The 24427-nt window shown below is 36.6% G+C and overlaps 1 protein-coding gene across 2 annotated transcripts; it reads right to left on the bottom strand.

Annotated features, from left to right (window-relative positions):
- Window positions 1-3780: 3780 nt before the first annotated feature.
- LOC100480030 (olfactory receptor 13C8) lies at window positions 3781-12158 on the bottom strand. 2 transcript variants are annotated; one of them, XM_002929573.3, is made up of 2 exons: window positions 11230-12158; window positions 3781-3796 (listed from the first exon to the last, which is right to left on the bottom strand). In XM_002929573.3, the coding sequence occupies exons 1-2, from the start codon at window positions 12156-12158 to the stop codon at window positions 3781-3783; spliced, it is 945 nt and encodes a 314-aa protein (XP_002929619.2). The 2 variants fall into 2 exon arrangements, with proteins under 2 accessions (XP_002929619.2, XP_034519599.1); XM_034663708.1 differs by lacking the exon at window positions 3781-3796 and having other exon boundaries at window positions 11199-12158.
- Between the last annotated feature and the right edge of the window lie 12269 nt (window positions 12159-24427).

The following is a 24427-nucleotide window of genomic DNA, read 5'->3' as shown; positions in this document are numbered from 1 at the left end:
GTCCGCTCCCCCCGTGCAGGTGGCTACCGCTTCCCGGCACCCAGACACGGCGGCTCCCTCCCCCTTCCATTTATCTTCCGATATCTGNGATATCTGTGCGCGGTTTCACAGCTCCCCGCTTCGTACCTAAATACTCAGCGCTGGAGATGTTCATTTGTAGAGATCCAGATGTATCTTCCTGCGTCTCAGGCTGATTCTGTGGATGTTCATGCTGGTCTGGTACCTATCCAGCTCAACTCATGGGACCGGCTGAAAAAGGGGTCCCCTACTCCTCCGCCATCTTAACTCCTGCCTATGACCATTATTTTGAATTCTTTCTTTCTTTTTTTTTTTTTTTTAAAGATTTTTATTTGTTTATTTGACAGAGAGAGACAGCCAGTGAGAGAGGGAACACAAGCNCCTGCCTATGACCATTATTTTGAATTCTTTCTTTCTTTCTTTTTTTTTTTAAAGATTTTTATTTGTTTATTTGACAGAGAGAGACAGCCAGTGAGAGAGGGAACACAAGCAGGGGGAGTGGGAGAGGAAGAAGCAGGCTCCCAGAGGAGGAGCCCGATGTGGGATTCGATCCCATAACGCCAGGATCATGCCCTAAGCCAAAGGCAGACGCTTAACGTCTTCACTACCCAGGCGCCCCTGAATTCTTTATCAAGTAAGTTACTTATCTCTATNCGATCCCATAACGCCAGGATCATGCCCTAAGCCAAAGGCAGACGCTTAACGTCTTCACTACCCAGGCGCCCCTGAATTCTTTATCAAGTAAGTTACTTATCTCTATTTTGTTACAGTTTATTTCTGTAATTTTATCTTGCTCTTTGTTTTGGAATATATTGCTCTTTCTCCTCATTTTTCTTGACTCCCTGTGTTTGTTTCTATGATTAAGTGAAATAGCTGTCTCTCCCAGTCTTAAACGAATGGCCTTCTGTAGGAGATGAAGCTTATTGTTTAATCTTGCCCTACCTCTTGGTTGTCTCTCAACTTTTGTGAATGTCTAAGCAGCCTGATTTATTCTTGATAGATACCAGTTGTTGAGGGAGAGTCAAGTCCTCTGAGCGTTCCAGAGGTAGGGATCTCAATCAGCCCCTAGTTTCAGGCTGATTGGAATCTAGATCCTCAGGTACATATTTAAATTATGCAAATATATACAGTCCTATGTGACAGTAGTTATAAACTCTGCTGACCTTCAGACCAGGTGATCTGGAGTTGTCTCCTTGGAGACGGTTGCAAAAACAACAGGCAAGTGTATGAGCTTCTTTCTGGGAGGTACTGACAAACTGTAGCAAGGCCAAGGGAACATGCAAAGAATGGCATTCCCTGGCCTATGTTCCCCGAGAGTACTTCTGTAGCCTCTAGATTTGTGGTCATCTTGAAGCCTGCCCCTTAGGCTGAAGCTCTAAGACAAGTAAATCGACCTTTTTCACAGGAAGACTGGGAGTGTGTTTTGGTCTTCTGCCTGTGCAGTGCTCTGGACATGGTAGCCTGCCAAGAACTGTCTCTCCAATTGTTTCAGACCCATGGGGCTCAGAAATGCAATCTTCTCTGGCCACCAGAGCCAGGCGCATAAAGGGTGTCCCCTGTGTGGGCTATGCACACCCACTGGCTTTACTGGGGCTGTGGGGTAAGCATGGGTGTGAGGAGCTTGTCACAGGGACAGGGTCCATCCACAGCACTAGCTGGTTGGTGGAAGAGGGCAAAAATTGCAATGCAAGCACCAGGGTTAGCAAGATAGAGGGAGAATGCAAAAATGGGGTGCCTTTGTTCCTGAGAGAGTCCTAACACTCCTGCCCCTCTGACAGACACTTTAAGATTAGCAAATGAATCTCCTTCACATATGGTCTAGGTGCTTTTCAAACTGCTGCTTTTGTGCTGGGTCCTGAGGCAAGCAAGTCTGTGCATAAGCCCTTTAAGAGCAATGTCAGTTCCCTGTAGCCCTATGGCTCTCCTGTATTTAAGCCCCATTGGTTTTCAAAGCCAGATGATTTGGGAGCTCATTTTTCTGTTGCAGGTCCCAGGAGTTAAGATGCCTGATGTGGGGTACAAATCCTTGCTTTTCAGGGAGAAACTTTATATTTGTAATACACCTCTTGGTTGTGGATGACAACACAGGGATGGAGAGGTGGTGAGATTTTTGGTGAGACCACATGTCTGCCTCTCCTATCTCGATGTGACCCTTTTATTTTTTGTTCTGAAGGAGCTGTTCAGATGATTTTCAGGTCTTTTTCAGAGGGAGTTATATCATATGTAGCTATAGGTTTGTAGTGTCCATGGGAGAAAGTAAATTGAGGATCTTCTATGCCACCATCTTGAGCTGCCTCCCTCTGAGTCTTTCTTGAACCAGGCTACAATTCTTTGTTCCTTCAGCCATTCCCCACGTGTTTGGTTAAAATAATTAAGAACGTGTACTACTGAAGAGAATATTTTAGGTTTATGAGGCTCTTTGTGATAAATAAGATCCTTTCCTATGTATTATATTCTGGATACTGGTTTTGCCTGATTCTACAGGAGCAAAGTATTTTCTGTAATTTAGGAGGCAGAGAGTGAGGTGGTTGAGACCATTGGATTCTGGAGTTAGTCCAATTTTGTCAAGCACTACCTCTGTGACCTCAGCAAGGTCACTACACCTCTCTAACCTTAAGTTCCATGCCTGTAAAATGAGAAACTTAAAAATTCCTACCTGATACTGTTTTTCTAAGAATTAATGAGGCAATGCAGTTAAAGAACCTAATATGGAAAAAATAAAAATTAAAAAAATTTAAAAAAAGAACTTAATATGGTTATAGATTCATACTAGGTACTCAGTAAAAGTGCTTACTATTTTAATTATATTGATGATTTTAAATGTGCATTTTGCTATTACAGAAAGAATTTTGCTTTGGAGTTGGATACACATGTGTTAGGACCTTGTTGACCTTGAGTAAGCTATTTGAGTTGTAAAGTGAGTATTATAACTATCTTGTAAGGCTGTTATGTGATAAAAAGTACTTATCATGGTTTTTGGTATTTAATAGGCACTCCATAGAAGACAGTTAACATTTTTGTATTTCATTATGAGTCAGTGAATCTGAGTATAGTTTGCCTAATGTTCATGCTACAAATAATCACTCTCAGTTGGTTTTGGTAAATAAAACAGACATATAGTCATTCTGCTTCAATATGAAGCTATAAAAATCATTAGAAAGAGCATCAAAGTGAATCACTGCCACCAAAGAATGGAATCTATTTTTGGATGAGTTGAGGAAAATACAGATTGCTTGTGTGAGACAAAATCATATAACTTATTGAATTTGTTTACACAAAACCTTGACAAGTGATTTAAGATAACTCCATATAAATTAGAGGAGGCTTATTTTTCTTGATAAATGTATTCAAGTCAGTTTAACTCAACAGGCACTTTAGAAGACCAAAAAGCCATGGGAGACACAAAGATCAGTAACGCACAGCTCAGATGAGTCATGAGCTCCTGTTTAACATGGTATTTCTGCCACAGTTCTTGGCTGGACTGTGAGCTTTCATTCTGCCTTCCTTCAATATGTTCTCCAGATAGCATGGTGGATCTTGTTAAAATGTGATACAGATCAAACTACCACTCTGCTTGTCATCTAATATGCATTCCAGCTGGGTTTCTGTTCTGTTTGTTGTAGCCTTTGCCTTACTTATTAAATATTTTTTGGNTGTGACAGATCAAACTTCCACTCTGCTTGTCGTCTAATATGCATTCCAGCTGGGTTTCTGTTCTGTTTGTTGTAGCCTTTGCCTTACTTATTAAATATTTTTTGAATATCATCTCTTGTCAGGGCTTCGTTTAACATCCATAGTCAAACTGGGAAGTGGTCACAACTTGATATCTTGCGAGGACTACTTTCTAGACAATGAAATTTGTCTGAAAATGAGAGAAGATACTGCCATCTGACTACATGTTCTCTACTTTCACATGCAGCAGTTTTCCTATAAAAGTAAATGTAACACAGTTGGAAGAAGCAGGGCTCATACTTTCAAGGGTCAGTGCTGTCATTCCCACGCTCACATGTGAGAGTTTCATTTGCAGCCAGGTAGCACCTTTTTTCCTTCTGGAGCTTTGTGTGGAGTGGGATTGGGTGAGAGCAGGGTATGACAGGAACACAGGAGTCGGCAGGTGAGCATGGCCCAGTTTCCTTCTCACTGTAGATTCCTGTGTCCAATACTACCAGATGCCAAAGGGACAGATACTAATAAATTTTTATTTGTTGGGTGCTAGGTAATATTAATACATTTGTGTTGTATTCAGTACAAATATTCTCTTGGTTGACGATCTCATGAATATCTATCATATTACTACTCTTAAAAACCTTGGGCATTTTGCATATTAAAATTTATGTCAGAGATGTTCACATATCTAGTTGCAGATGAACAAATAGTTTACTCATGTGTATTCCCCAAAAGTATCCTAGGAGAACAGGTTGCTCTTTGGGGGTGGTCGTGATTATTCCTCAGTGATTCTGAATTGATGTGATGAATAGTCCTGTTACAAAGGTGAGCTGATTAATATGATTTTTTATTTACCATTCTTTGTTTTTTTTTTGCCATTTTCATCTTACTGGTCTTGAGCTGAGCACTTAACTTGTTCCCTATTTAGATGTCATTATAGATTAGTTAAATCCTGAGTTAGAAAAAAATCTTAATACTTATTGAATCCTACTCTAGGTGCTTCAGGATTCTCCATTATAGTGTCCTGCCCTATGGTTGTCCTGTATTTATGTGACTATTGTAGAAAAGGTACTCTTTATTTCAAAAGTTAGATCATTCTATTTTCAAACAAAAAAATTCTATTAAAAAATGATTAAAAAAATCATAACATTAATTATATGGGTCTTCAGTTAATTTCCCAGGATGAAAATGGACTGTCTCCATGACTTCATGTCTCTTGGGAGTCATGACCTCAAATACCTCCACTGTTATGCAATGATTATACTTGAGTAAAGCAAACTGGGTCTAAAGCAATATGGAGGAGTGAGGACTGTGGCAAATCTCTTTAATTCTATGTGACTAAACACAATATATGTGCTATAATATTCTATTTCCATCAGAAGTTTATCACTTCTGACCCTACTCAATGTTTTTGTTGGAATATGTATTTTTTACCTTGTCTAATTATATTTTATTAATGACTTGGTAATGGCAATGCATAGAAGAATGATTTTTCTTCACAGAATAAAATTATTCCACTTTTAGAATTTTCCACATGATGATCTTATATACTTTTGTCTTTACTGTTTAGTTGTAACTAAGGAGGAGAAATGAATCTTCTAGGAACAGTCCCAGATTCCCTCCAGAAAACTTGTGGAGAGAAAAGTGTTGTTAAAAAGTTACAAGCTTACTTTAACAAGCTTGACTTTAGACTGTTGTAAGCACGTGGGATCCCATCCCTATGTAACCTGTTTGTACCTTGCTATCAGATAGAAGTAGGTCAGTCAACTTTTAATGATGTCCTCTGAGATGTAGTTTCCTGCTCAGGTGTAAATATCAGACTGTGTTTTATATTCCTGTGGGAAGAGATTACCAGGCTGTGAGATAACAAGTAAAAAAGAAACAGTGTCTTCCTAGGTCGATTGGCCTCTTTGGAACCCCCATGTTTAAATAATGAGGGGTCATGTAGTGCTGGAAATTGTCCTTTGTGTATTTGCTAAAGAGATAGATAGGAAGGTCTTCTAGCAGTCAAAAACATTGAAATACATGATGGGGTGATGAGAAGCGTATGAAATTTGCAGTCTGTTTAGTTGTGCTGTAGTCCCCACTGTGCCACTTCCTCGCTGTAGGACCTAGGGCAATTTGTATAATTTTTTTGGACTACACATTCCTTATTGTTTAAGACCATGTATATTTTCAGGGTTTTAAGAAGGTTAAACATATATCCAACATAAGTGATATTTAATGTATTCTTGTCCCTGAGCTACAGAAAACATTAGTCACTGAAGTGGTTGCTTCATTTTTGAATAATCTGCAACAGGAAAGAGGGCTCCTCCTTTCTTTTCCCAGTTCTCTAGAAACCTCATGGAAGTTGTTCAGGGATTGTTATAAGAATTTCCTATTTTGGCTCAGTGAAAGTATTGCACTTTCATCTTTGTTTAGGGTCCTACTGATCCTGACACAAGTTTGGATGTACCACTGGTGACTCTCCAGTCTGCCCTACAGAAACCATTCTTGAACCAATTAATATCTCTAATATTGCCAATGTCTGCATTTCCATTTTCTTTTCTTTGAGTTGCTACATTTCCTTTTAGACTTCTTGAGACTCTCCCTTTTGTGATCTGTGACACTACATAGCCACACCTCTCTTTCTACCTCTTGGGCAGCCTACTTGCCCTCCTTTCAGTAGTTTTACTTCTTTCTTCCCTAAAATTTGGGGGATATATAGTAATGGCTGCCCTGCTTTTTCTCGTATTGTAAAGACATTACCTATAATATTTGTGTCAAGAGTCACACCATCTACAGCATCAAACTGAATGCCCCTCATTGGTGTTTAAATTTGCTTCATATACTGGCTAGATGCCATCAGTCTGGTGGTCCATAATCACCACAAGAAAACCTGGCTTGTAGTCGAACTCTCCCTATTCCTCTGGCTCCTTGGTTTTTCAAACTGAGACCTCCTTTTTTAGAGTGAGATAAGTGCTACAAAATGTGGGTGAATAATCTGGTACATTTAATCTTTACAACAAATGAGAAAACTGAGGGTCAGAGAAGTTAACTACTTGCATAGCTAATAGATTAATAAGATAGATGTGGAGGTGAGATCCAGAGCTAAATAGTTTACATTTTCAGTATTCTCTCCATTAATGTTGTCTGCCTCCCTTGATAAACTAAAAATTCTTGTGCCCTAAAAACTCATCTTCCCTAAGTACATCACACTGAAAACTTATGACCCTAGGTTTATTCAGCAGTTTTCTGGTCAGTTGAAACACTTGCTTCCGGGTGATATCATCTATTACCTGTAAGTATAGGAATCAATGAGTTTTTAAGGAGGAGGATGCAATACTGGGCTCAAGACAAAATCAGAGTATTATTCACTCTTATTCATGGCCTATCCCACAATCACTGAAGACTTGACATCATAGCCCCCTGAATTCACCTACATATATACATAGGTAACAGCTTTAGAGAAATTCCAAGGATAAATCCAATTAGGATATCTTGACTTTTTTGTCCTGTAATATCTTTGGATTAATTTTCCTGATTCAGATGTGACTGTACTTCAAGATATTTCCCTTCTGACCAGTAGGCAGTAAAGGAAATATATGTTTTTATAGTCAAGGCTGTGGTTTGAAAAATAGCTCTCCCACTTACAATCTTAATAATCTTAACTTCTATGTGTCTTAGTCTATTCATCTGTAAATTAAAAGCAAGAAGATATACCTTCCAAGATTATTGTGAAGATTTAGAAAAAAGTAACAACATGTGAATATATAGCACAATGGCTTGCATGTTGGCTTTGTATTCAGATTGCTTAGATAGTTCTGTATCCTCATCTTCCTTTTCTTTTTTTTCCTTCTTTCTCTAGCCAAGTTTCTAATCAGAATTTAAGTATAGGGGCGCCTGGGTGGCACAGCGGTTAAGCGTCTGCCTTCGGCTCATGGCGTGATCCCGGCATTATGGGATCAAGCCCCACATCAGGCTCCTCCGCTATGAGCCTGCTTCTTCCTCTCCCACTCCCCCTGCTTGTGTTCCCTCTCTCGCTGGCTGTCTCTATCTCTGTCGAATAAATAAATAAAATCTTTAAAAAAAAAAAGAATTTAAGTATAAGCATTTTCCTCAAAAAAGTTTATTCTATATTTGATAAATTTTATTTTATTATTACTATTTTTTTAGCATTTGGTTCAATTTATTTCTTCTTTTTAAAAAATTTTAATCCCAATATAGTTAACATACAATGTTATATTAGATTCAGGTGTGCAATATAGTGATTCAGCACATCCATGCATCACCCAATGCTCATCACAAGTAAACTCCTTAATCCCAATCATCTATTTAACCCATCCCCCCACCTACCTCCCCTCTGGTAACCATCAGTTTATTCTCTATATTTAAGAGTCAGTTTCTTGGTTTGCCTCTCTTTCTCATTTTTCCCCCTTTGCTCATTTGTTTTGTTTCTTAAATTCCATATATGAGTGAAATCATATGGTATTTGTCTCTCTGACTTATCACTTAGCATTACACTCTCTAGCCCTATCCATGTCATTGCGAATGGCAAGATTTCATTGGTGAGAAAAAAAGAAAAGAGTTACATTTATATTTCTTTTTTTCAAAGTCCTAAGTTTATCCTTCCTCACAAGTATCTTAGAGTTGGTGAACCATTCAATGTTCTCCTTTCATAGAGTATATGACTATTGTTATGTTATTTTAGAGTATACTAAAGAGACTTTCATAATCCACATTTTAGAAACCAACTGTAGGGGGCGCCTGGGTGGCACAGCGGTTGAGTGGCTGCCTTCAGCTCAGGGCATGATCCCAGCGTTATGGGATCGAGCCCCACATCAGGCTCTTCTGCTATGAGCCTGCTTCCTTCCTCTCCCACTCCCCCTGCTTGTGTTCCCTCTCTCGCTGGCTGTCTCTATCTCTGTTGAATGAATAAATAAATAAAATCTTAAAAAAAAAAAAAGGAAAGAAACCAACTGTAGAAGAAACACAAATGTCCTGCTCAGTACCTTCTGTTATTTATTTGTGTATGGAAATCATAGTCTAAATATATTGTTTATGCTCTATCTGATTCACTACACTTCTCAAGCAGAGAATTGCCTATTTTACTGCTTTCAAAGATACCTCAAGACAGACTAAGCACTTGATCTGAAGATTTATTTTCCAGAAGTAAAAGCTGAGTGACAGATTCAAACCTCTGAGGAGGTGGCACTGGTGGGCTACTGATTCTGGGTTACAGAGAAAAAATGAAAACTGAAACCAATACTGGAAGCAGCTAAGGAGCTGCCATTGTCACGGTGAAGACCCACAGCTGGAGTGATGCTGACAGGAACAAGCAACAAGTAGGGAAGCTCAAAGCCCTTGTCATCAGCCAGCCTTCCAATCTGCAGTAACTCTTTGTTAAGAATTTAACAGAAGCTAGCTAGCAAAGGAGAAATTGGTTTTCAGTGACCCAATCCTAATACAAAATGGAGCATAGAAAAATGGATTTGAAGTTGAGAGACAGTAGTTTAATTGCATTAAAATTATTTCATAAAAGATAAGGGTGAAAATCTAGCACCTGCTCAAAGCTTTCTGACCTATTAAAGTTCACTCAGCACTAGTTCTAATAAAACAACCAGTGTTTTTTGGATGTTTGGGATGTTCCAGGCACTATTTACTACCGTGCATGAATCTTACGAAGTAACCTTAATTACCCATTCACAAGAAAGGAAGATATTATGGGCTTACTCTTAGAATTTAGTAGTTATAGTCTTCCTTTAGACTTGTGTTCCGTATTTCAAATCCCATAGGCTCTTCAAAGGGCTAGATAAAAGGAATGCTTTCTTCTGTTGATACAGATGACTCAGTTGCTTCCATGGAAATGGGGATTGCGTCCTCACACTGGCACCGCTCCATATGGCTGTACTCTTTAATCATTAGAGATCAACTTGGATTTGGCCCATTTTTGTCTTATTACTGCCAACATCAAAATGACCGACTGGACTCTTTTATTTTGTTACTTCTTATCCCTTTATTGCAGTTACCAGTTCTATCCAGTTCTCTTACTGCTTAGGAACTATGTGATCCAATGTAGAGTAGGAAAGTAGTTCTCATCACAACCTGGTCTCTTGTCAAAATCCAAGAGAAACTGTGCTACCATGTCACCCCCATTTTATTATGGTAAAACTTAGGATGCATTACCAGGGGATTCTTTCAATTACCTTAGTCTCGTTATATACAAATCCAGACAAGTTATGGTAGCTAGTTAACAAAACTTCTTCCTCTATGTTATAATACACATCACATAGAAAATAAAAGGCTATATTTTAACAATTTAGGGAGTTCATATTTCAAAGCCAATATGGTTTATTTTGAAAATATTACATTGAATCAGCTTTCTTTTTGAATAAGCTTTATTACCTCAGATATGACAGACATTCCTACTCTTACACAAGATACATTTCATTTACTTATTAAAATAAATATTTATATTCATTAAGCATCTGTTATATGCCAGGATCTATTCTGGGTCTATGGGATGCTGACAGACATATTCTTACTCTCAGAGAGCTTATAGGGTGGACACAAACAGTAAATAAATGAATAAATTAAAAATGAATGTAGAATATGCCATGTGCCAATTAATATTCTTTTTGCATAGTTAATTAAAAATGTTCTCGGGGCGCCTGGGTGGCACAGCAGTTAAGCGTCTGCCTTCGGCTCGGGGCGTGATCCCAGCGTTAGGGGATCGAGCCCCACATCAGGCTCTTCTGCTGTGAGCCTGCTTCTTCCTCTCCCACTCCCTGCTTGTGTTCCCTCTCTCGCTGGCTGTCTCTATCTCTGTCAAATAAATAAATAAAATCTTTAAAAAAAATGTTCTTATTTTAGGTTACAGGGTATTTTTAGGACACTTTTTTTTTTTTACTGAATGTTTACTTCTTTATTATATATTTCCATTTCAATATTATTGTGTTTTTAAAAAATTTTTATTTTAATTCCATTTAGTTAACACACAGTGTTATTTTAGTTTCAGGTGTTTTTAGTACACCTTTTGCCTGTATTACTTTCTAAAGGTTTAAGAGTGACTATATTTTGCTGGGGCTTAAGAGATTTTCTTTTTTTTTTTTTTTAAGATTTTAATTTTATTTATTTATTTGACAGAGAGAGAGGAAGAGAGAGAGCACAAGCAGGGGGAGTGGTAGGCAGAGAAAGAAGCAGGCTCCCTGCCAAGCACAATGTGGTGCTCAATCCCAGGACCCTGGGATCATGACCTGAGCCGAAGGCAAACGCTTAATCGACTGAGCCACCCAGGTACCCTGAGATTTTCAACATTTTGCATTTCCATAAAAGTATTTTTTAAAATCACAAGCATGTTTTATTTCTGTAGTTAAAACAAAAAGTCAATAGTAACAACAGCCACCAAAATATTTCTGTCAGATGATTTTGAATGCCATGTGATGAATTTGTTTTCACGTGGTAATTTTCTCTTTTTGAATTTTGTGTCTGCGGCAGCTTTGGATACTCAGTAGTCACGTAGTGTAAATCAGTACTCATATTCCATCAGAGTTTCTTCTACCCAGCATGTTCTTCACAGCAGCCTTTACATCCTTGTTCCTCAGACTGTAGATGAGAGGATTGAGCATGGGAGTCATTACTCCATAGAAGAGAGAGAGGAGGGCCTCAATGATGTCTTGATTATCAGCACCAACAGAGCTTTTAGATTTGGGCTTTGCGTACATGAAGAAGATGGTTCCGTAGAATATAATCACTACTGTTAGGTGGGCTGAGCAAGTGGAGAAGGCCTTACGTTTTCCTTCAGTGGAAGGGATCCTCAGAATAGTGGTGACAATAAAAATGTAAGAGATAGAAATTACCAGCAGTGGAATAACCAGAACAATTAGATTTGACCCTGCCATGCTGATCACATTGATTGAAATATCAGCACAGGCCAGTTTTAGAACAGCCAGAATTTCACAGACAAAATGGTTAATGACATTATTAGCACAGAATGGTAACTGCATTGCGAGAGATGTCTGCACCACTGAGTCAACAAGCCCAGTGGCCCAGGACCCAGCTGCCATGAGCACATAGGTATTTTTGCTCATGATGACAGGGTATCTCAGTGGGTAGCAGATGGCTACATAGCGGTCAAGTGCCATCATGCCTAGAAGTACACACTCTGTGGCCCCCATGGCAAAGGAGAGAAACATTTGCACCATGCACCCAGAAAAGGAAACCCTTTTCCTTACTGTTAGAAAGTTGTCAAGAATTAGTGGGACAGAGGAGCTTGTGTAACAAATGTCCACGAAGGAAAGATTACAGAGGAAGAAATACATAGGGGTGTGCAAGTGAGAATCACAGATGATTACTGAGATAAGGACTCCATTTCCCAGAAGGATCATCAGGTACATCCATAAAACTAGCACAAAGAAAACTGTCTGGAGCTTTGGGTGGGCAGAAAGCCCAACAAGGACAAATTCTGTCAATGTGGAATCATTGGTCCTTTCCATATTACATATACCCTTTCTCCAATAGCACTCTATGGATGGTAGAACAGAAATTCGTTAGTGCAGTATCTGCAAGAGCTAGCTCTTTTAAGAATCGTATTCTGTGTTACTGCAGTTCTATATTTGGATGTAACAATATAACTCTGGGGCAGATTTGCCACTGTAAACCCGGCCACTAGATCAGGAATCCTAACCTGATTTTCTGAGGATTAAGAGAGACTACATTTGATTATAGGACATTTGGATCCCAAACCAGTTTATTACCATTCCTACTAGTTCTGCCTCTTAACATATCAACTGCAAATCAGTGGTTTATAGTCTGGATGCAGCAGAGATATGTGTTTTGTTTGCAGTCTTTTTTGCACTGTGTTTTAAATTTGAATTAGAGGTCAACTTTTGCAAACAGGAAATATGGTATAAAAATCTGTATTCTCAGCTTGTCTTCAAATAAATTATATTTAAAATCATTAGACCTGTTTCCATCATGGAGCTCAGTTGCAACTTACCCATTGGATTTGAAGCATGTTCTCCATTCCACCAGATTACCCTCCTCTCTGTCTTATCTGCTTGTCACTGGAGGTGAATATTAGTTGCCAATTAAAATGTTATTCTCAGTTGATTTTACTCATGTATAATACCTGATGGGATTGTATATGCATTTGAATTTTTGACCCATGGCTGCAGGGCCAACTTATCCACTAGGCACAGTAGGCTTACCATACTGTTAGAAGCCTATGAAAATGCTTTTATTTCTCTTAAAATCTGAATAACACAATAAACTTTTGACCTTTAGTACATATTAGTATATTTATCTTTATATCAAAGCAGATGTAAAATATAACTTTTAATATTATTTCACGGAAAAAAGGGTCCATGAAGGCAAAAGTGTGCTGGGTCATCAAAGTCATAATGCAGTCTTATATAATTGAATCTCTTTTTAGAGTTCATTTTGGTCTGCTGGTGGTATAAGTAGTCATGACATATCTGCACATAGTCTCATTGAGGACAGTAGCCTCATTGAAGAGAGGGACATATCTTTATACTACTCCAGTAGCTACCTCAATACAGTGATGAAGAATGTATTCAAATAACTGTTTATGTGTTCAAATAAATGTTTTTTAATAGAAATAAATTCAAAGTACTTACAAAGTTAATTTTATCACAAATAGAGAGACAAAATGTTATGTATTGTAGGCTCCACTTAATTTGTTTATTTTCACCTCATGCAAGTACTATCACTTAGGGATCAACGTAATAATAGTGCTTTCATTCACAATGTGCACATTTAACTAAACCAGTGATATGCAGTCATTATTTTTTAGCAAACCAAATTTATATAGAAGCATAATATGTAAAACAAAGAAGGAATTTTCTGTGGTTGAAGTTACACTGTTTTGCCAGAGAAGACAGAATACTATTCCTTTTGTAGCTTATTTACTCTTCCTCACTCAGTTTCGTTTAAGAGGATTCCAAGGAGCATAGTTTGAAAACCACCAATGCAATGAGTTAGAAGTAATATTAATAATCTGCATTTTAATAGTTTTATTAGAAGTGATAATACTTAAATAGTAATTTATGTATTACTCAATGCCAGATACATATCTAAATGCTTTTTTATTCATAACAGTCCAAGGAAGCAGGGATTATTATTGAATGATATATAAATTATCCTTCCTTAAACATTTAGTAAACATCATAAGTAAATCATGATATAAATGGACTAAAGACAATGAAAAGTAACTATTTCAAGGGGTGTAAGAAATAAATTTTGTGGAGGTTAATTCATAATTTTCATATCAACTATTTGAAGTTTCACAAACATGAGATAACTTCTTAATCTTGAAAGAAAACTATATGCCAAAAACCTATACAAAATATTATTCACTAATAATTGAGACATTTTATACATTTTCATTATCTGTGATGAGATATAGATTCCCATTCTTATATAGACTTGGTAGTTCTGGTCAAAATGGTAGTAAGATCAATGGAAAAATCAGTTGTCCTCTCTATAATAATAATAAATGATTAATAAACATAATAGATCAATGGAAAAATCGGTTGTCCTCTCTATAGTAATAGTAAATGATTAACAAACATAATAGAAATAAATGCAATAAAATTAACAAAAAATATGAAGCATCTGGGTTTTAACCTAATGAAGTATGCACAAGACCTTTATAGAAATAATTTAAAAATTATAATAAATACCATAGCAGAATATGAGTAACTGAAAAAGTATTGCATATTAATGTATGGGATAAAAAGACAGGCTGCCATTTTTTCAAAATTAGCCTATACATTTAATTAAATATATTCAAAAGTTAATTGAATTTTTTTGAGGAATATGAGGATTCATCCTAAAATTTATGTGGGGGAATAAAAGTAATACAACTTGGACAGTTAATTTTATAAAGGAAAAATAAAGGGAAGATCCATATTTGAAACACGCTGCAAATCTACAGTAATAAAAATATGATAATGGCTCAAGGACATTTAAATAGTCCATTGGAAATGAAAAGAGATATAGACACAGGTATACAGGAATTTGATAAATGATCATATTGTCACCCCAAAGCAATGAGGAAGTGACAGCTTTGTAGACATGGTAGGAAAATGTCTTTATGTATGGAAAAAAAGGTAAAATTAGATCCTTGGATTACCATACATAAAAGTGGAAACCAGATGAATTAGCAATTTAAAGGTGAAAAAGAATTGCAAAATTGATAAAAGGTAATATAGGATATCTTTGTGAACTTATAGTGGAGGGGAAAAAAAAACCTTTAAAACAAAATCCAAATGACATAAACTATGAAGCAAACTTGATGGACTTAATTCATTGAAGAACATCAGAGATAAAGTTAACAGACTGTAGAAAAGAGTTACAATATCTAAAACTGATAAATAACCCTCTTGATACAATATACAAAAGAAACAAAGAAAAACCACAAACAACAAAAACTCTCTTGCTAACCCAAAAGGTAAAGCTTTAAACCGATAGATAACTGGTCAAATTATATGAATTACTGATTCATGGAAGGGATTTTCTAAATGGCTGATGAATATGTGGAGAGATTCTCACACTTTGAAAATCAGAAAAATGCTTGTTAAAACAGCCCTGAGACATCATTCATGTTCATTAGGAAAGTAGATGATAGTAAAAGTTGGGACGCATATGGGGAGGTAGATTCTGTTGGGAGTGTACACTAGTATACTAGAAAACTCTCTGGCCGTATTAAAATTGAGTAGTACCCAGTGATTCTAGTTTTGGAAATATGTCCCAGAGAAGTTCTTGCCCAGGACTATAAGGAGACAAGCATAAGATGTTCATCATTGCATTGTGACAAAAGGAGTTTGGAGGCAACCTGGATGCCCATCATCAGAGTAATGGTTCTATCACGTGTAAGCATGCATTATGGAACACTTTGCAGAAATGAGAAGCAAATGAACTAGATATCCATACAGCAACATAAATAGATCCCTGAAGAAGTGTTTTAAAAAGTAAGCAATAGGGGTGCCTGGGTGGCTCAGTCATTAAGCGTCTGCCTTCGGCTCAGGGCGTGATCCCAGAGTCCTGGGATAGAGCCCCGCATCAGGCTCCCTGCTCTGCTGGGAGCCTGTTTCTTCCTCTCCCACCCCCCTTGCTTGTGTTCCCTCTCTCGGTGGCTGTCTCTCTCTCTCTGTCAAATAATAAAATCTTAAAAAAAAAAAAATTAAGCAATGGGGGCGCCTGGGTGGTGCAGTCTGTTAAGTGTCTGATTCTTTGTTTCAGCTCAGGTCATGTCGTCAGGGTCATGAGATTGAGCCTGGAGTTGGGCTCTGCGCTCAGCACAGAGGTTTCTCTCTCCTTCCCCCTCAATGGCCCCGACCCCTGCTCTCACTCTCAAATAAATTTTTAAAAAAGTAAGCAATATTGTGATTTATGGCAAAATAAAATTTACATATAAATTTAAAATACATATTTTACAAGAGTACATACATATTAGGAACAAATCAAACACATAAGTGTTTTGTGGAATCAGTGATTATGGGAGAATATAGAAGGCTTTGTAAAGATTGAGGAAAAATGTATAAAGGAATATAAAATAAAATACAGAGGAGCATGATTAACTAAAGCCTAAGCTTAAAGGGGAACAAATAAAAATACATATAAAAATCATAGAGAGCAATATAGGGCATATGCCAATGAAGGAGCTCTGGGAAAAAATGTAGTTTTAATAGAGGGGATTATCATAAATGTAAGTATAAAGGAGAATTGACTTCTGACTCCATAAAAACAACACACAATGGATTGGAGGAAAATAATTAATGCACTTAAAAGAAAAAAAATGGGTTAAAGTTTAGTTAGATCAGACATTTTACAAAATAAAGTTTTAAATCTAGCTAAAGAAAGTCAGGCATAAAATGGTTGGTCAGTAATGGAGAATGAAAGGAAGTCCCTAGGGTCAGTGATAGGTAGTACTCATCCAACAGATTCCACGTCTTGTGGTCCCATTGGAAAGTGTCCTTAATGTAGAGACAGATGAATCTGGAATTCCTGTTAGCCTGATTCCACTAAGTATACCATTAACATAAATAACTCTCTTGATTTGGTTCAGTGTTTCCCTTCTGATGAGAAGGTGGGCATCCAGGTCACTTGTGTAGAAAGAATGGACTGAGCAGAGGAGTTAAGTGGCTTGCTCTCCATCAGCCATTCTGTTTTCTCATTGTAAAGCATAGTACTCTGCTTCGTAATAGGATCTGTGAGTGAGTGTGAATCAACCGCTGTGAATGAGATCCAGCCTCTTCTTGTTTTAACCAATCAGTTTTGAGTCTGTGAGGCAAAAGAACAGAATGTGGACCGTGATAAAACCGCACCATGGCACAGCACACCACACCATAGCACTCCCCCACAGTAGTGAGGTCTGTGGGTAGGAAACCAAGCTTCCCTTGGAAGCCTCAATCATTAATGCATGTTTTATTCAAACTACAAAGAAAGTACAAACAGACTTCAAAGAAGAGGAGATTATCTGAGAAAGAGCCAGGATAAGATTTTATGTCTTATCAATTGAGTTTGGCCTTGATGAGCTGAGGGGGAAAGTCTTAGGTAACAGGATGAAGCAAAATGTGTCAGTGGGGCTTCTAGGCAAGAAAACAGTGTATAGGGGTGCAGTACTCAGAAAAAGATGAAAAAAAAAAGGAAGATTTGCCATTTTGTGAGATATATTAAATGTATCATTAAGGAGTTCAAATGTATTCTCCAGGCACTTGGGAACCTTTGGAATTTTTTCCAGGGGATATTAAGGATGAAGACACAGAAAAAAATTTAACACAGAGGCGTTCTTCAGGATCTTGTACTTTTCTCACTACTGTGAGAACTGTGACCTGTGGAACTGTGACCTGTGGAACTGTGACCTGTGAGCTTGGTAGGTCTGTAATCATTGTTTTTCAGGGCAATCATTGATTGGCTCCTCCTCCAGCTTGTAGTGAACCTGACTCAAAATTAATCTTCTTTTGGAATTAGAAACATAACAGTTCATTTTAGGTCAAATTGGCATCATAAAGTTTTGTTTCCCTTGGCAAAGACACAATCCTCCCATTTCCTCTGGATTCTTAGCTTGGTCCTGTAATAGTCTGTGAAANCCTGTGAGCTTGGTAGGTCTGTAATCATTGTTTTTCAGGGCAATCATTGATTGGCTCCTCCTCCAGCTTGTAGTGAACCTGACTCAAAATTAATCTTTTGGAATTAGAAACATAATAGTTCATTTTAGGTCAAATTGGTATCATAAAGTTTTGTTTCCCTTGGCAAAGACACAATCCTCCCATTTCCTCTGGATTCTTAGCTTGGTCCTGTAATAGTCTGTGAAAATTAAAGTGTATCTAGCTTCACTTTGAGGTGAGGCCAATACTCTGTTGGGTCTTTCACATTTAGGTCTTAACTGATTGCTTTAGTTATTAAACTAACCAAAGTAATAACAACTGGCTCATTCTGCCTGTGTTTTTCAGTTTTCTTTTTCATTTCTGAGTATGAAGGGCACTTCAATAGATACCCAGAGGAAAAGTAAAACATCCCAGTTAATAAATTAAAAGATTGTTTCCCTGGGGGTCATAGGAACCCAACCCTTCTGCTATTCATGCTTTTTTTTTTTAAGAGCTTATCCTCCCCTAGAAAATTTTCCACCCCTAGAAAATTTCCCTTCCAGAAGAAATGTTTATTAAGGTATTACTCACTGGGTGAAAAAGGACACATTCATTTTGTCTTCATTTTACCCTTAGTTGTCCCAGGATATGTTGGACATTGTAAGCAATGATAGTCAAATGTACATGAGCTGAAAAAAGTCTTGGCTGCATCTCTTATGAGCTCTGTGACATTATGCTAATTTTCTAGCTTCCCTCAGCAGCTGTGTGCTTACTTATATATTGGGCAGCATGTTCTGAGTTTAACTGTGATCACATATAATAAGTTTATGGTATAGAGTAGGAACTTAAGACACATTTGATTCTTCCTTGGGTTATAATTAGTTGCAATTAAAAGGCAGTGAGACTCAAAATTGCATCCTGAGGACACCCAATTCACATGCTAGGTAGGTGAGGGCTACACTACTTTTCAGATTGTAGGTTTCTTTGTCTTTAAAGTTACCAATAGCTTCTTCATATTTAATTAAAGAATCCAATGATGTGATACAATGAAAGCACTTTGCAAGCTGAATGTAATATCCAAATGCTCATTCACTAATTTATTCAACATATATTTAGCAGTAGCCTTGTGTGTGGTAGGCATTGTAACTAGGGTTGGTGGTGACAGCATGGTGGTGAGCAAATGAAGTCATTATAACATCTATTTTTCTTAAAACCAAAGGATAGTTCTTTATAAAAATATTTCAGTGTTTGTTAAACAACTTAATTTTTTCCTTTATGATTTTACAATTTTGAAGCTTCAAAGGAATTGTCCTATGCTACTGCCTTTTCATTTTAGAAACAAGGAAAATGATGAGAAAAGATAATGACTTAATTAGTGTTCTATACCTAATTAACGATGATACGCAGCAAGCATTGTCTGGTTATAAAGCTCACATTCTGAAACACTGTATTATTTCAGACAGGGAAATGTGTTCTATGTTAATCTTATGTTATTCTTATTGTTTTTAATGATAATTGGAGAGAGTCTACCTTAAGTAAACTTGGAATCCAAGCGGAATGACAGACACATCGAGAATATGACAACCGCAGATTTGATCCACAAGTTGAATTTCAGCTACAAATTAAAGCACTTAGCACAATGTAGGAATAGATGGAATAGATGCTCAGATTTTTTTCCTGAGACATCACTGTTAGCTAAGATTAATCCAAGCCAGTAGTAATCAGAACAAGACAGAGTTAAGAGGCCTGTGGTGGATTTTTGCTCCCATGAAGTTTATGCTCAAGTCAAAGCTCACTCTAGAACTCAGGGGCATTAGGATAAAGAGGTATCAGTGATCCTGATCCAAGGAGCTTTCAGAAAGGGTTAATGGAAGATGTGGTGTACATCTATTTATATTTACAGAGTTAGATATAGGAATCATATTTTTTGTCTTAATTACTTTGAATTCAACAATTATTTTGAAATACAGGTGATATAATATCTCAACTATTTAAAATTTTTTTTAAAAAATACGGTGGTCATAGTAACTATGGAAGTTGGTCAGATAATTTGATTGCAATTCCACATGTTTGGGACAGAGAATTAATTTTTTTGGCAGATTAGAGGTCCAATAATAATGTTCAAAATGCTTGGCTCCAATGCACCTGTTAGGCAATACTGTCTTTAAGAACACCAAATGAAGGAATCTAATGTTCTCATTCTGTCTGCTGTGGGGAGGGAAGGAAAGGCAGAATAAATGTTTTTGAAGAGGCAGGTATGGCAAAAGAACACTGAATTTTATTTGAAAGTGCTTAGGTTTGAAACCCAAAGATTTGGAACCTCCTTTTTTTTCCTTCTTTAAATAAGGTGAATTCCTACCTAAGAGCTTTGTTGTAAATACTCAGCAACAGTCTAAAATTTAATGCAAAGCTTTATGACACTAAGTGATAAAAGCATGAAAGATGGAAAAATTAGATATATCCAGTTAAAGAATATAAAATTGATATCTTGCCCATAATTTGAAAAAAATATTTACAAGAGAAGAAGATGAAATATAACGTCATTTATGTACCTTTGAGCTTGAGGAATGGTTTCCTTTCCTTGATTTGAATTCAGTCTTCTTCCTTAACAGCTGCTTTGCTTCATAGCCTCAATTAGTGCTCTCTAGTTTATGTAATAATTTTCAGGATAAAGTGAGGGGATATTAGTGAGATTTAGATAGCAAGCAGGATGCTTGTAATTATTTTCTTCAAGTTTCAATTTACTAGCTGTTTATTCCTTTGATAAAACTGATAGATGAGTCTATTTAAAATATTCTCACTCTCAGGCCCAGTTTCTAGTTCAATATCAGAAAAAAATATGTAAGGTGACCCATAGATTCTGAAGGCCTTTGTGGTTATCTAAGTGTGTCTCTACATTTTGAGCTCTTGGAACATCCTCCAAAAGACCAGCCGTTAGCCCAGTAAAGCAGTTTAAATTCTTTTTCGGGCAAGCCATGGAAGGATCCCATATTTGCAACAAACTAATGTTAGGAATGTAAACATGGAGGATTAAACACCTTCCAAAACTCCAGGGAAAATGTAGTTGGATCCAATTATATCATATAATTGGTATATTTTTGTTGTCATGCAACTCAAATAAGAAATGTATATCACCATCTACATTACCACAGTATTTGATGATTTTAAGACTCAAACAGAAAAATAGTCCTTAGTAAGTATTGTTTTTTCTTTTCTGATATTATCTGAAAACTTCCCATTATTAATATTATAAAGTGCCATCATTTGTATAGTATTTTCAAATATCTAATGTGCTTCCCAGGATACTACCATGAATTAGAATGTTGCATCCCCACTCAGCAGTGAGTGAAGGAAATTAAAGTTAGAAGAATGTAAACAATTTAAACTGATAGTTAAATGTCAATAAAATATTAAAAATGAGCTTTATTTCCTGTCTAGATTCAAGTTAGACTTGAAGCACGTGGAACAGAATGTAACCTTTTATTAAAAACAATTCCTCTTTGACTTTAATAACTAAGGTTTACATTTTAACTCAATTTTTGTCCCAGAAATGAATCTTCCTTTCTCTATATTTTTCTGTGAAAGCTTTTTTAGACAAACCCATTTTTTCAAGTTGGTAATTTCTCCATAACCTTCTACGTATTTCTTGTTCAGTTCAGTCTAAATGCTGTAAATTATGCTGTTCAAGCATCTGACATTTACTGCCAGATAATGATAATACCAACTGAGTGGGGGGGGGGCATTTCCCCTGCACTTGACATGTATTTTATTTATCTAATCCTTATTATATTCTTATGACATACATACTATAATTTTCATCTTCATGATTGAGTAACTGAGGAACAAGAAGACGTTAATCATTGACTATGATATTTGTATGCAACAAGTTTCCCCAAAGCGATTGAGAACTACTTAATGTCAGAAAACTTTTCTATTTTACTTTTCTGTATCACAACACCATCTCAAGATGTACCTTCAGCATGGTGGATGTTCAGAATATACATTTGTAGGTAGATGGGCAATTTTGCCATGTACATTTAGTTCTTCAAATGCTCCTCTATATTTTGTATAGTATGAAATTATGTCACTTTAATATCAGAGTGGCATTTTTCATTGAAGAACCACTGAAGAAAAAGGTTCCTGAAAGGAGGCAAAACTGAGTCCTCTTTTCCTAATCTCTTTCTGTGTCCCTTCAGCCTTAAAAACTTGAAATCTGTTTGTTTTATGTGCTATTTACATTTTTTATTGACATATAATTGACATATAATGTTGTCTAGGCTTAAGATGTACACTGAGTTGATTTCATACAGTTTTATGCTATACTTTGAATACTACCATAATGTTAGCTAACACCTCCATCACAGCACACGATTGTCTTTTTGTGTGTGGTGAGAACATTTAAAATCTAGTCTCAGGGCGCCTGGGTGGCTCAGTCGGTTAAGCATCCGATTCTTGGTTTCAGCTCAGGTCATGATCTTGCAGTTGGGGAATCAAGCCCCATTTTGGGCTCTGCATTCAGTGCAGGGTCTGCTTTAGATTCTGTCCCTCTCCCTCCCACTCATTCCCTCTCTCTCTCAAATAAATAAATAAAATCTTAAAAAGAAAAGATCAAGTCTCTTGGCAACTTTTAAATATATAATACAATATTGTTAACTACGATCAAAATGGTGTGCATTAGATCCCAGAACTTATTCATCTTATAACTGCAAGTGTGAACCCCTTGACCAACATTTTGCTGGTTCCCCCAACCTACAGCTGCTGGTTACCATCATTTCTGTTTCTATGAGTTTGGCCTAGGTGATTTCATGCAGTATCTGTCTTTCTGTGTCTGACATATCTCACTTACCATAATGCCCCTAAGGTCTATCCATGTTGTCCCAAATGGAAGGATTTCCTACTTTTTTATGGCTGAGTAATATTCAATTTTATGTATGTACCATATCTTCTTTGTCCATTTATTTGTTTGATAGACACTTCAGTTGTTTCCATATCTTGGCTGCTGTGAATAATGCTATAATGAGCTTTGGAGTGCAGATATCTTTTTGATATGTTGTTTTTATTTCCTTTGGATATATATCCAGAAGTAGAATAGCTGGATTATATGGTAGTTCTTTATTTGAGGAAAGTCCATATTGTTTTTCTAGTGGCTGAAGCAATTTACATTCCCACCAATGGTGCACAAAGTTTCCTTTTGTTCCACATCCTCACCAGTATTTGTTATCTCATCTTTTTGAAGGTAGCCATTCTAATAGGTATGAGCTGATATCTCACCGTGATTATGATTTGAATTTCGCTGGTGATTAATGATATTGAGCATCTTTTCACATTCCTATGGGCCACCTGTATGTCTTCTTTGGAAAAATGTCTATTCAGTTCTGCTGCCCACTTTAAAATCATAATTTTTTTTTGTTATTGAGTTGTATGACTTCTTTGTATATTTTGGATATTAACTTCTTATCTGATATATATTTCAAATGTATTTTCTCACATTGCATAGTTTGCCTTTTCATTTTGTTGATTATTTCTTTTGCTCTGCAGAAGATTTTTAGGTTGATGTAATCCCACTTGTTGATTTTTATTTTTGTTGCTTGTGCTTTTGGTGTCATGTCCAAAAAATAGTTGGACCATATCAATAGACCAATGTCAAGGAACTTTTTCCCTGTGTTTTCTTCTAGGAGTTTTATGATTTCATTGGTCTTTTCTATTAGTTCTTAAAACTTTTTTCTGGTCTCTAATTTTTTTCCTCTCTGATCTTTGTTATTTTCTTCCTACTGCTAACTCTGGGCTTATTTTCTTCTTTTTCTAGTTTCTTGAGATGTAAAGTTAGGTTATTTGAGATTTTTCTTTTTTAAATTTTTTATATATGTATGGATTTATTTGAGAGGAGTAAAAGCAGTGGGGGAGAGGCAAAGAACGAGGGAGAGAGAGAATCTTAAGCAGATTCCCATTCTCAGCATGGAGCCTGATGAGGGGCTTGATCTTATGACCCTGAGATCATGATCTGAGCCAAAATCAAGAGTTGGACACTCAACCAAATGAGCCACCCAGGTGCTCCCCTTTTTTTCTTAATACATGCGTTTATCACTATAAACTTCCTTCTAATAACTGTTTTTAGTATCCCATAAATTTTGGTGTGTGGTGTTTTCCATTTTCATTTGTCTAAAGATATATTTTAAAAAATTTTTTCTTTGACCCCTTTGTTGCTCCTGAATGTGTTGTTCAGTTTCCACATGTGTAAATTGTCTAGCTTTCCTCTTGTTGATTTCTAGTTTCATACCATTGTGCTCAGAAAAGATACTTGGTATGACTTCTGTCCTCTTAAATATGCTTAAACTTGTTTTGTGTCCTCTCATATGCTCTATCCTGGAGAATATTCTGTGTGCACTTGAGAAGAATGTATATTCTATTGCTCTTAGATGCAGTGTTCTAAATATGTTTGTTAGGTCCATTTGGTCAAAAGTATGACTCAAATCCAATGTATCCTTATTGATTTCCTATTTGGATGATCTATCCATTGCTGAAAGTGGGGTATTGAAGCCCCTTATTATTGTGTTATTGTTTATTTCTCCCTTTAGATCNTGAAGCCCCTTATTATTGTGTTATTGTTTATTTCTCCCTTTAGATCTGTTAGTATTTAAATAATATATTTAGGT

This window comes from Ailuropoda melanoleuca, chromosome 7 (genome assembly GCF_002007445.2).
Source record: "Ailuropoda melanoleuca isolate Jingjing chromosome 7, ASM200744v2, whole genome shotgun sequence".
Taxonomy (NCBI): Eukaryota; Metazoa; Chordata; class Mammalia; order Carnivora; family Ursidae; genus Ailuropoda; species Ailuropoda melanoleuca.
This window is presented reverse-complemented; position numbering and strand designations above follow the sequence as displayed.

Bases quoted from the DNA above. Each gene is read 5' to 3' on its own strand.
- LOC100480030 (XM_034663708.1), bottom strand. From the start codon at position 12,158: ATGGAAAGGACCAATGATTCCACATTGACAGAATTTGTCCTTGTTGGG.